Genomic DNA, 12497 nt, shown 5'->3' with positions numbered 1-12497 from the left:
GGCTATAAAATCGATTTTCGTAACTTGTAAAACGTACATTGTCAAATTTTCCTTTTCTAAATGGAAACGGTGCTGGTAGTGTATGAACGAGTTGAGCCTTATTACATTCCAGTGCCCCCGCGTAGCGTAGTCGCTAACGCTCTCGCCTTTGGTGTGAGCGGTCCCGGGTTCGATTCCCGGTGAGGGCATTCGTTCGAAAGTGGAAAAAGCTTTTTCAGGCCAGTCATCCTGAAGGTTTTCCTCATTCACCAGGCAAATGCCGGGTGGCACGTAACTTAGGTCTCAAACCGCTTCCTTTCCTTTCGCCGGATAGTGTGCTCGCAGAGGGACATCATCCCTCACGCGTGACAGGCTAAATGGTCGTAGGTGCCAAAAGACCAGAAATTTAAATCATTATTACACTTCATTTCTTTTTAAGGTTCGTAAATATTACCGAAACTTAAGAATAGTGCTAAAATCTCGTTGCGTAATTATTTCCGACTTATCAGAATGTTTCGAGTATCTGGTGACGTGACAAGCATAATTAATGTCCAACTGAGCGAGAACAGACGATTTGAAAGTATTGTTTGTTTGCCTCAATAGTTTTGTACTTACTAGAAAATTAGGCAGAGGGTTACGCATGTGAAAATACTAACGTATCTCAGTGCTATGTACGAAATTGTGCAATGAATGCGTTAAGGTTTTCTGATAGGTTAATACAACCTTTCACAAAAGTTCCAGGGCAAAGGTCGTACTTAACCAAGTAATCATCCTCTATCAAAGTAGTCCCCTTGGCTATCCATATACACAATCGCCAAAGTTAAGGCAGTATTTGGAAGCAAGCAGGGGAATCAACTGTGACGCTTGTAAGCTTATTTTGTCATAGCCCGCTGTGTGTCTGCGATATCTTGAAGTTTTTCTTTCATTCGCCTGGTCACTCGCGGAAACAAGAAAAATCACAGGGTGAGAGGTCGGGCGAATATGGCAATGTGGGAGGGCAAGGACAGAATGTCTGGCGAGATACTCGTTAGCAGATGGACCTTGTATTTTCATGCAGTAAGAACTAATTATGAATGTCACAAATCAGGGCGGCGACGTTGAATTGCTTGTTGCAAACTTTAAGACTCGATGTAGTGTGTTCGGTTCAGTGAACCAATCCTTTACTATCCGAGTGCGATCAACATCTGTTCTCGAAGGTTGTTGTTAGACTTCTTCGGCACTTTACGCTTCGTGAGAGGGTCATACTGGTAGTTACCCATACAGTAATCTTTGACACAAATGTGGGAGCACGTCTGGCTCTATCCGATAGCTTAGCAGGTATTCTTCGTCTTTCCTTTTTCTGCTAGTCTGTAGTGAGTGAAGGAATACTTTTGCATTAAGTTTGTTTCTCTAAATCTTCGCGTAAAATCTTGACATCTCTCATTCAAATTCAGTTGATATCGTACGCAGTTACACGACGTCTTTCTTGCAATAACTTCGACGCTCCACGTTTGCATCAGTGTGTGTGCTGTAGGCGGGCGACCAGGTCTGGGATAGTATTGCAGTGAATCGGTCTTTCTGAAACCTTTTGTGCCACTCTAAAATACTACTTCAAAGTCTCGCCTGCGTATACTTGCTGGAGTTTTTGGGGTGTTTTTTTACTATCGGGCAGGTACTGCAGTCATTATTAGAGCAACCCAAAAGCATAAAAAGCACAACAATAATTTACACATGGTTCGTACCTTGAACATGGTTGTGGTTGTTTAAGGGTTCAGAAGAAAGTAATTTTAAAATCATAAAGCATAATTTTAGAAAATAAAGGATAAAGCATAGTTGAAAATATGTAGCAATTCTTAAAAAATCTACCTAAAAGTTTAACATACTGTATTAGTTTTTAAAACCAAGATTTGCAATACAAAAGCATTGAGAAGAACAATGCAATAATGAAAGCTTATTTTTATTCCTGTAAACTTTTGGGTGTAATCCTGTGATGTAGATTAAAGAAAATAGAATAAAACTTCCGCCAACAATGAATAATACACAAGAACTCCACACTATTGTTTTGTGTATCTCTTGATCTTGAGCACCTTGTGTACTTTTTGCTGGCATCTTGTACTGTCCCTTTCTGTATGTGTGCACCTCTAAGGTGCACACAACTGATATAAAAAACTGACTCTAGTAAAGTGCATTAAGTAGAAAGTTCATTAAATATGAAAAAAAAAGGTTGCATAAAATATTGATGAAGACATCAAAATATTTAGAATATTTAATGTACAGTAAATATTATACATTATACACGATTAATGTAAAACAATGATTGAAATTAATAATGAAGCATAATCTGAAAATAATAAAGCATAATTAAACCAAAAATAAAGCATAATGTGGGTTGCTCAAGTCATTTATCCTAGGATCGTGGTTCATACTTCATTCTTTTCGGAATAGAGCAGGCTTTCAAATGGTACCACTAACATGCCCATACCATATACCAGGAGAGGGGAAAATGAAATTTTGTCATTTTGGCCCCTTTGGAACGGCCCTGTATGACCATAGAGATCTGAAATTTTACTCGGTAGACTAAATCTGTGTGCCAAAATTCAAGCTTCTATGTTGAATAGTAAGGGCGGGAAAATATAGTCCCCACAATGCCTCAGATAACCGCAGAAGACTTTCATCTCAGGTAAAAAAAAAAAAAAAAAAAAAAAAAAACCCTGAGACATCCATATTCATCCTGGAATCATGGTTCGTCCACTGTTCTTTTCAGAATAAACTGCCTTTGAAACAGTACCATTCACATGTCTCCATCGTGTATCTGAGGCGGAAAAATCGCTAATCAATTTTTGGTTAAAATATCCTGTTTTTAAACTTTCTGCCCCTCTGGACCCTCCCGTTTGAACGCAATCTGAAAAAAGAAATTGATAAATGCTACTCAGTAGACAGTTTGTGCAAACTTTGTCTTCTAGGTGCAAAGGTAAGCCCGCCAAAAAATATTCAATACCCCAAATTCCCGTCTAAAGAAGGAACTTGGATAAAATTTTCCTGAGACATTTCTAATTACTACAGTCCGTATTTTTATGTAATATCAACACCCTAAATATGTAACAAAAGTCGCTTATAATGTAAGAAATGTGTAATATTATATAAGAATACGTAATATTACATGTTACATATTTATAAACATGTTACATGTAATATTAACATGCGTATGAGTATGCAGAATTTAAACGAATTACGAAAATAAAAGTAAAATACACTACACTTATCCTACTTAATGAGTCCCCCAGTGAACTGAAATGCTTGAATAGCTGAGACAGTCATACGTCACTAACGTGACTGCTTCCAGGATAATAAAAATCAGATTCGAATGAAGGAAAATGTGAATCGGCCAGAGAGAAACAGGAAAGCCCCGAGAAAAGCAATGCATACGGCATTTGTACGTCAAATCTCGTGTGGTGTGGTCCCGTTTCAAATCTAGAACCTTTTACACTAAATGCGCATCCGTCACCACGGCCCAATCTTGAAATGCAGTATACAAATTTAAATACTAAAAGCAACTTAAGACGAAATGTATTGTTTTATATATATTTATTTCATGCAGGGAAAAGCAGTCCTTAATCTTAAATACCAGCTGAACTAAGATTGAAGAATATTTCCACTAATGAACATTTTTAACTTGAAATAAAGTACTTACAAAAGATGTGCCTGCAGTTAAACTGTTGTTGCACAATGGGTTACAAGGTACATTTTCAAATGATCAGGCGTAAAATTTTGTTGGCGATCGGATAAAATGTTCTTGTATGCAGAGAATGGTCTCTCCACATGACATGAGGTAACAGGAGCGTATTTCAAGAGGGGGATGTAGTTGGGGGAAATATCTTCAGAGGGGTTCTTGTTTCACCACTAAGAATCTCGTACACTGCCAATAGACTGTCGTATCCCAAGTTTTTCCAGCACTGCATTTAGTTTCTTTCGAGCTTTTTCTCCTACGTCTTCACACACCTTGCAGCAGTCTCTGCATCCTGTATGATTTCCATGGAGGAATTTTGGTTGGCTATTACGCTACTTTTGAGTCATTAGGTTCTGAGCAATGCCAAGTAACACAAGACTCCGATGGAAATGAACAGACTTAATCTTTTTGAAAATGTTCACTGTAGAAATGTACTGTCTGTATCCAAGTGCCCAATCGCGTTAGCACAGGCTCCGGAGAAAGTGGTATGTCTGGCAGTTGATCTCTGTAAACTTGAACACGCTGTGGCGCCTTAACATTTTTTTTTCGTGGAAGAAACTAGTTGATTCACTTCGCAGAAGTTCTCCCCTTCAGCAGCACGCACGCTGAAGAGCATGGGCCATACAGATGAAATGAATTAAGTTAGGGTAAAAAGGTGTAAGTGCTGTAGCCGCTTTTAACATGTACGCTTCACTGTCTGTATAGGGGACAAGGACTTCTTTCTAAACTCCCGGCCAAAACACTTAAGACCATCGTTTACAAAGCGAGCAACCGTGCAATGATTCGTGCGTTCCAGCAATTTACTCGCAATAAGATAGGATTTAGATGGAGCATCTTCCCTTTCCAATCACTAAATTTGCTGCATAACGTTCCGATACGTGTTGTTTCGTTGACAGAAATCCAAATATATATATGGACTACCTATTTCTGCCCAAATGGTATCTATAGCTTCCCTATAACAAACTTTCGAAGAGTGGATTAGTCAGGAATTCGACGCCCGCAGTACTTCTCCAGAAAAGCACGGTATTTTGGCACTTGAACTTTGTTTCAAGGAATGTTTGCTGCTATCATTGCTTGCCAGAAGTCTTTGAAAAAACTCACTGAAGTATCTTGATACATTTAAGACTACTTGTTATTTTTCAGTTCGCAAATTTATATTTCTTGCATGGAGTGCACTTCGTACATGTTCTGAGATTTCATTAAACATTTTTTTTTTTTTTTTTTCACACTTGGCACACCACCTTTTACCGTTCGTAATAAACGCATCATCGATAGTTACCCACGACCGCAATTTTGCGGATGGTTGAAGCAACCGAAGCGATTTCTAACTTACGGTCAATACAGAACACGTGCGTTTTGCAACTGCAATACTAGAGTACTGTCGTCCTGTCATTCAGTTGAACAAGCGAAGTTCTTTGAAAGCTTAGGCTACCTGCTATGATATTGCCATTGTCGCCAACTTCTTGGAACGAACTCTTGCAGAAAATTCCTGGAAGCACACTAGCATACCGTTTTAATTTGAATTGCAGGATTTGCTTTAATTTCTTTTCTCGTCCGACCTCCGATCACAATCAAATAATTTCATTTTAGGAATTCTCTGGCCAGTCCCCTGGCATGCGCGTGATCTCTTCTTCCACAGTTGAGAATAAAGGGCGCTGCTAATGTACCCCAGAGGGAGGATTTTTACTTGTTTCTTCTTATATTTTTGTTATTGGCGAAAATTCTGCGAAACATGGTTTGACAAATAATTTCACTTTCGGTAAAGAAACTGAGACATGACAAAATTGAATCTAGATGCAAGTCTTGCACAGTTGGAGAGTTTATTTTAAAATTTCAGGAAGCGCAAAATTTTAAGTTTTATGTAAAGAAAAAATTGTAATGTTGGTCAAAATATGTAACTTGGGTTGAAGCATCCTACAGGTGTGAATCACAAATATTTGATTTGACGAACCTACGTATGAAGGAAAAAATACGTAGTTACATACAAATCCGGACATTAATAATTACCCTAGGATCATGCTTCGCCTACCATTGTCTTCAGAATTGCCTTTCAGATGGTACTATTCATGTCTCGATCATGTACTGGGGCGTAAAAATAGCGAAAAAGGGATTTTTGCGTAACAGGATATCCCTTAATCCCTCCCCCCTCTGGACACCCACCCTGTGCTGACGCAGATCTGAAAAAAATGATAAATACTACTTGGTGGTTTATGCAATGTTTGTCTTCTAGGTGCGAAAGTAAGCTCGCCAGAAATTAATGAAAATAGACCTAACAAACGAGAATGTTTTATTCTGACCACCTGTCTCTGAGCAGGAAGGCGTGAAGCCAGACGTAACGTGTTCTACAATGTCTCTTAGACTTGGAAAACCAAATTCTGACGAATAACTGAGTTATAACGTAAAGTAGCATAAAATACCCATCTGATACAAATTGTACCAAAATTCTTAAAAGGGTTATGATCTGTTTCACTAGGCGTTTTCGCAACCTTAACGCAGACCTTGGAGTTTAACGCTCTTTTCACTTTTCGCCGCTCACAATTCACTAACTACCCAACCCAAACTGTTGCTAAGCACAGCCCTGCCACCTGGAAACAGTCAAGATCATGTCAGATTGAAACACATACCAGCTAACAAAGAAAGTTGTTCCTTTTTAGTATTGCAAGTTCAGAAATAAAGAAGTCTGAAACTATTCAGACATGTTGGATTTTCAGTTTAGTGGCATAGTTGAAATCCAGCTAGATATGTAGGATAAGTAGTTTGGTATGAGAACATTAATGGGATTGTTTTAAACTATCGAAAGTAACTTGTGGTTTGACTCTAGAATAGAAGTATTGTAAACAAATGTCCTGTGCGATTTTCTCTTTATATCAAAGGATAGTTTAGTTTCTTCTAGTGTCACGGAGTTCGTGATAGCTTTTTCTTTATTTAGCTTTTCATTTTTAAAGACTGAAATAATTAGTTAACTCATTACGATCCTAGGCAACTTCAATTTTATTATAAGCGCAGAAATTTACTCAGTATTTCCCAGAACTGTAATTATAATAATTATCGATATCTTGCCAGCTTTCTGGTAAGAGTACATATACCGTGTTGATAGGTCTGCAAGTTTGAAGTCCACGCAATTCAATTTTCTCCAGCCTTCACATAACTTTCTCAGCGAAGGTTTTGCAATACGCCAAACTATGATAGTTTTTAGGAATCAAGTCAGGACTTAGTAGAGCGAGTGGCAGTAAAAAGAAGTCCATTAATTTGATTTGTCATGGCAGTTACATGTGGTCCGGCGTTTAAAATTGCAATGCTCCGTGAAGTCTGTTCAGTTCTTGATAGTGGGTCGCATTAATGGTTAAGTGCCAGACCCTCCAGTGAACTACCCCTTCATCTCACTAAGCAACACCTCGATATCAAGTTCTGTATCGACTTTAGAGATTGCAGAAATACATTAGACGTTTCAGGTTCTTGAACATAACCTACTTCTTAATTCGACATGTACTATCGCGAATTGTATTTCACCCTGCACTTGCATAATGCTGCGACAGTACTGCCCTTATCGAACTGTCAGCAGTGCGCGCTGTTTTTATTTTACCAGGACCATACCACGTACACGTACGAACCAGTAGCACACACTACCTGTTGGCTGCCTCAGTGTCTTGATAACTTAGATTCAAGCTCTTACAACGCGACACATGCAGCAAGTCGTGCACCAGCGATCCATCACAAACAGATATCTTAACTTTGAATGTTCGATTTACCCATTTATAACGTCGTTGGTTCAAGTTTTTTCGCTAGTAGAACCAGCAGCTAAATTGTCGAATTTGGTTTACATCTACACGGTAACAAAAAATAACTTGAGAGATCTTTATTGTTAAGTAAAGGTAGAAGATCTTAGCATCGTCTTACATATATTTACTACCTTGATCGGATATATTTATGGTATTAATTTTCTGTAAAATGCTGTGTGGCACGATTGGTGAAAGTCAATCCAGGACGTTAAGCATTGCTCAGGTTGCCATTAGTTTTGTTCACGAGTAAATCAGGAGTAAATGCTTGTTAATCGATGTGTAGCTGAATTTGTCAAATATATAGATGTATATGTAATATACTACAGATTGGTTACTCAGTTTTGATCATAGCCATTTATTGCGGGGTTCATTTGTATTTTGGGTAAGAAAGTTCGTGGTTCTAGGTTAAATTGTATCCCATCGGTCGTTCATTTATTTCCATTAGTAACACCAAGGAACACCTAAGGTTTGCGTAGCATTCGTTCGATTGGGTGTAATTGAGAATGCATAAGTGGCTAACAATTGTTCTGAAAGTTCCACAACATATGAGGCAATGTGCAGCACTACTAACTTCACACGAATCATTTAACTCGAACTAGCCCCGATATGCACGGTGCTGTGTCCAATTTTTTCATTGGATTTTGGAACTTAAATCGAGAAATCCTTCGTAGGATACTGCCTTGATCGAAAAAGTTCCCGGAATCTACCATGTGGCGCGCTGTCACTTGAATTGACCCTTTTCTTTTTCTGTGGGTTTCCATAACTTTCAGCGATATTCTTCCCAATTTGAACATCCTACTTTGCCATTTGTGTAATTGATGCAGTGTTGAGTAAATCTGTTTGGGTGCATTTTCCGAATTTGCAAATTGGAGTTAATTTTGCAACAACGAGTGTTAAATCTTTGCGTTTAAAACTGATTCAGCGGTGGAAATGATGGAAAAGTGTTTCGGCAATGATGCTCTAAACAAAACAACGGTTTAGTAGTGGCGGGCATCCAATAAGCCAAAACTGAAAAGATAAACCGGTCGTTTTCAATTGGAAAAGGTGATGCTCATTGTTTTCAAGGATTACAGCGGTGTTGTAAATCATGAATTTCTGCCAGAAAATCGGTGAACAAGTATGATTTGGGCGTTAAGCGTTTGCGTGCAGCAATCCGCCCAAAAAGAAAAATCCTGGGAAAACAATTCATAAGCATCAACCAGTGTTATCCGCGAGTTTCTCACTAAAAGCGTAACTAATACAGTTTCGCAGCAGCTGAGTTCACCTGATTTACGCGACGATGTGCGACGTTTTCCCATTTGATCCACTTGAATACAGCGAACACGTTTTAGGAACCGAGAGGAGATAATAGGAAAATCGAAGACTGCTGTACTGGACATACCGAAAATCTAGTCCGACCGAAAATGTTTTGAATTAGATCAAGCTCTGACATGAGTGCGTTGCAGTCGATGGAGAGAATTTCGAAACGGACATAAATTTTCAGGAATAGACTTTAAACTAACTCAGAAATGTTTAATTTTGATTGAGTGAGTTTCTGAAGCTTTGATAAAGATAGTATACGGGGACCAGTTACATTATTTTGTCTTTAGTCTATTAAATATCCAGTGATTTTTAAGAAAAATTAGTTTACCTCAAACGAATATATTCATATTTTATTAGATGAGCTGATTAAACAACTCTTCGCATTAAAAGAACTTGTATGTGGCAAATTTCATGTCAAGAGCAGTAAATAAGAACAATAAAACGAAGAAAGATAACATCGAAAGGAGTCTTCATATCGTGACTGCCACTAGGATTGGATGTAAATTATCTGGTTACATGCCTGATCATGATACGAATTAATTTGCAAGTATCGTTGACGTGTATGCGAAATACTGGTTACGACTAGTTTGCGAATCGAAGAGAATATAACCTTCTTTTCTTAAGATGTGTATCTACAGCATACTGAATTTTGCATTAATACTGTCATAAAAGTTCAACACCTTAGTTTACAAGAAAGCATTTTGTCTTGCAGCTGCTTAACGTAAGAGAACAAATAGGTTACGTAAGAGGTGCATGCTAGTAGTTTTAAGACCTTGCGTGGACTAATGTTGAGATTATATATTGATGAATTAAGCGTATAAAGGTTACTTGATAGTTGGATTTAAAATATCCGGTATAGAATATTCTGTGGGTTTGGCATCAATATATTGTGTATGTAGGTAGTAACATTGTATATTCTTGGAGGTGTTTGGTAGGTACTTTGCAGTATGTTATACTGATGGGTTTTTGTTTCCACTACAGACTACGGATATGGAAATAATTATGATGGCGGATACGGTGGAAGAGGTGGCCGTGGGAAAGGTATATTATTCTTGTCATGTAAATTTCGTTTTAGCTAGCATTTCCTTTGCTTGCATTAGGTTCTTCCAGCAGTATGTGTTCTGTAAAATGCATGTGTAACGTAGTGTTCTTGCACTGTCCTTTCATGTTTTGGCAATGTGTTGGAATTAGTTTGTGTAACCTTACTAATGACAAGACTATCACTGTTAGTGCTCCTCCTCTTGAAGGAAATTGCCGTTTTATGGCTAAATTCAGTGTGGAAAGGGGGAGATTACCCTTCAAGAGGATATCTTTCTCGTAGATTTGTTACAGGTTTTTTATTTCCCGCTAGCTACGATTTTTTTTTTCCGAAGTTTTAAATTCTTCATTCTAGGTTTTGATTTAATATCTTACACAATTTTTCTTCAGGAGGGCAGTGTAAGCTAACACGAAATTTAATTTTTCAGGTAATCAGGGATATGGTGGTGGCAAGCAGAGAGGCGGTGGTCGACAAGTGCAAAGACACCAGCCATATTAAGTCTCACTGTACCAGATTGTGGTGTGTGTTGTGTTTTGTCTTGGTAAGTATCGTGTTATTTTCATAGTGTTCAGAGTCGCGATTTTTCTTTACTCCCCCTTTCTTACAAGTAAAATCGGTAGTAGCTATTAGACTAAACATGCTAAAGAGATTGAATCATAGTTAGTTCCTATACTCTGCTCTGATACTAATATTGTATCCTTTTGTTTCAGATTAGTCCCATGTTGCACACCGTCTCCCTCACCTACTCATTTGTGTGAAGTCATCATTCCATTCAGAAACTGGCCATCGTTACAAGTGAGGTTCTGAGAACTGTGAAAGTTGTGCATGATTCTGAACAGTGTATGGACAAATATGTGGTCCTATAATTATAGTGACTTCAGTGGAATCTGTTAAAATGTGGAGTTGCTTGTCTTTGTTTAAGCCCAATTGTGTGTTAACTGGGCTTTGTAACAGTGATACAGCAACTACCGTGACATTCTTCCATTTGTCACAGTTGAGTTATACGTGATGTGTGGATTGGAAAAAAGTAGAAAAATTGTAACATTTTAATCTGTAAATTTTAATTTTTTTTTAACAGTACAAAAAGAAAGGTGACTGGATGAAGTCCTATTCATATATGGAAGCTATTATGCTTCAGAATAAAACATTTTGTGTATTTGTGGGTTTTTGTTTACCTTCATTTGAAAGTAATTGTTTAGCAAATTTGTAATTTCAATTACTGTTGTCACGAAATGTTCGGGTGCACTCAGATAAATCAGTTCATTAATGAGAGATTGACACTTTTGAGTTATAAAGCTTGTTTACTAACAATATGGAAAGTTAACAGTACTGAGTCTCAAATAGTAGGAAATGTACTTCATCGATAGTCGAATTGTCCCGTTATTTCCCACCCATCTGGTGCTACGATTATTATTCATTTCATAGTGATTTTCATATATCTCAACGAACTTTGCTCGTTGTTTGCAATGTAAGAATAATACTTTCGCTGCATTGAGCTTTCCTTAAATTCGCCCAAGTAGTCTTACTTACATTTTGTATGCTCTAAATTTTAAATATGCAGATTTCAAGTCTTAACTTGTCAAATCACTTTTTTTTTCTTCTTTGAGAAACATGGTGTGTGTTTCTAAGATTTTGTGTGCTGAATTTCACTTCAGGTTTAGGTGGACAGGGATTGTTTCAGAGATATGAGTTAATTTAGGTTCACACTTGAAGAATAGCTTGGTTTTTGTAAATCATGGTAGTGTTCTCTCAATTTTCAGCTGGTTCGGCTTATCTTTGACGGAAAGTAAGGTATTCAATTTTATAGGTGATTTTCTGGATATAAGGAGTGCGATTTAAGTTAAAAGAACTTTGAATTTTTGTAATAAGTTTATTTTTTTGAGAAATCACAACACATCTTAATGTAATAAATAAATGATACCTGAAAAAAGAAGTAATTTACTATTTGATGCTGTACACACACTTGGCGGCCGATTTCTTGAAGCTAGAACCGGAACTTCCGAAAAAGCGCTTGTCCACTACTTTTTGGCATTTGATATTTCCGACCACTTTTATTTGCATATCTTTCGCATTCTTGATGGAAATATGCGTTTTAGCCATTTCGCGTTTAACTAGAGCCCAAAAAATGTTCAATGGGTCTAGCCAGAGGAATTTTTAGCGCGTTCTCATTTTTGCCGCCAAACTCTATAACAGCGTCAGTAATCGCGTCGCGCACTTCACACAATGCAAGGATGGCTTATCGGGCCAAAACAGTTCTTCTGTCCGGTGAATTCTTTATGTATTCATGTAATCAGAACGTTTTCAATGTACTCTAAATAGCGGTCACCACTGATTGTCCCACTTCGAACACGCGAAACTTTGCCGCTTGCCAGTTCAAAAACTTTCTCATACCTGTCTTCAGGTTTTACGAACTTACTAGGATTAACCTGACGTTTATCAATCAACAAGTGCGAACGCTAAGTTGGAAACAAGTGCGAACGCTAAGTTTTGGTGACAGTAAGTTTCATCATAAATGATCACAATCTTGTTCATGAACTTATCAGAGGGTTTGCGGCAGTAGCTCTTAGCACGCTTCTCCTGTTCTTTATAAAATGCACTTTTACATGTTTCAACCTTGAATCCGTGTTCTTTCATGATTTTCCTTACACTGAATTAATATTTTTGTCCTAAAAGATGGTTTGACAAATTAGGG

At 37.8% G+C, this 12497-nt stretch overlaps 1 protein-coding gene across 10 annotated transcripts in view; it reads left to right on the top strand.

Moving 5' to 3' along the window:
* The window catches only part of sqd (RNA-binding protein squid), a 55725-nt gene extending 44764 nt beyond the window's left edge, over window positions 1-10961 (top strand). For 4 of the 10 annotated variants that reach the window (XM_081726216.1, XM_081726209.1, XM_081726215.1 and 1 more), the window contains 3 exons: window positions 9748-9807; window positions 10233-10346; window positions 10516-10961. In XM_081726216.1, the coding sequence (XP_081582342.1) occupies window positions 9748-9807; window positions 10233-10303 (131 nt within the window). In that variant the 3' untranslated portion in view covers window positions 10304-10346; window positions 10516-10961. The remainder of the gene's footprint in view (window positions 1-9747; window positions 9808-10232; window positions 10347-10515) is intronic. The other 6 variants (XM_081726227.1, XM_081726225.1, XM_081726211.1 and 3 more) reach the window with 2 other exon arrangements.
* Window positions 10962-12497: the final 1536 nt, after the last annotated feature.

The sequence above is a fragment of the Thermobia domestica genome, chromosome 1, assembly GCF_964235325.1.
Source record: "Thermobia domestica chromosome 1, izTheDome1.hap1.1, whole genome shotgun sequence".
In the NCBI taxonomy this organism is placed as follows: Eukaryota; Metazoa; Arthropoda; class Insecta; order Zygentoma; family Lepismatidae; genus Thermobia; species Thermobia domestica.
Note: the sequence above shows the minus strand (reverse complement) of the source record. Positions and strands in the feature narration are given on the sequence as shown.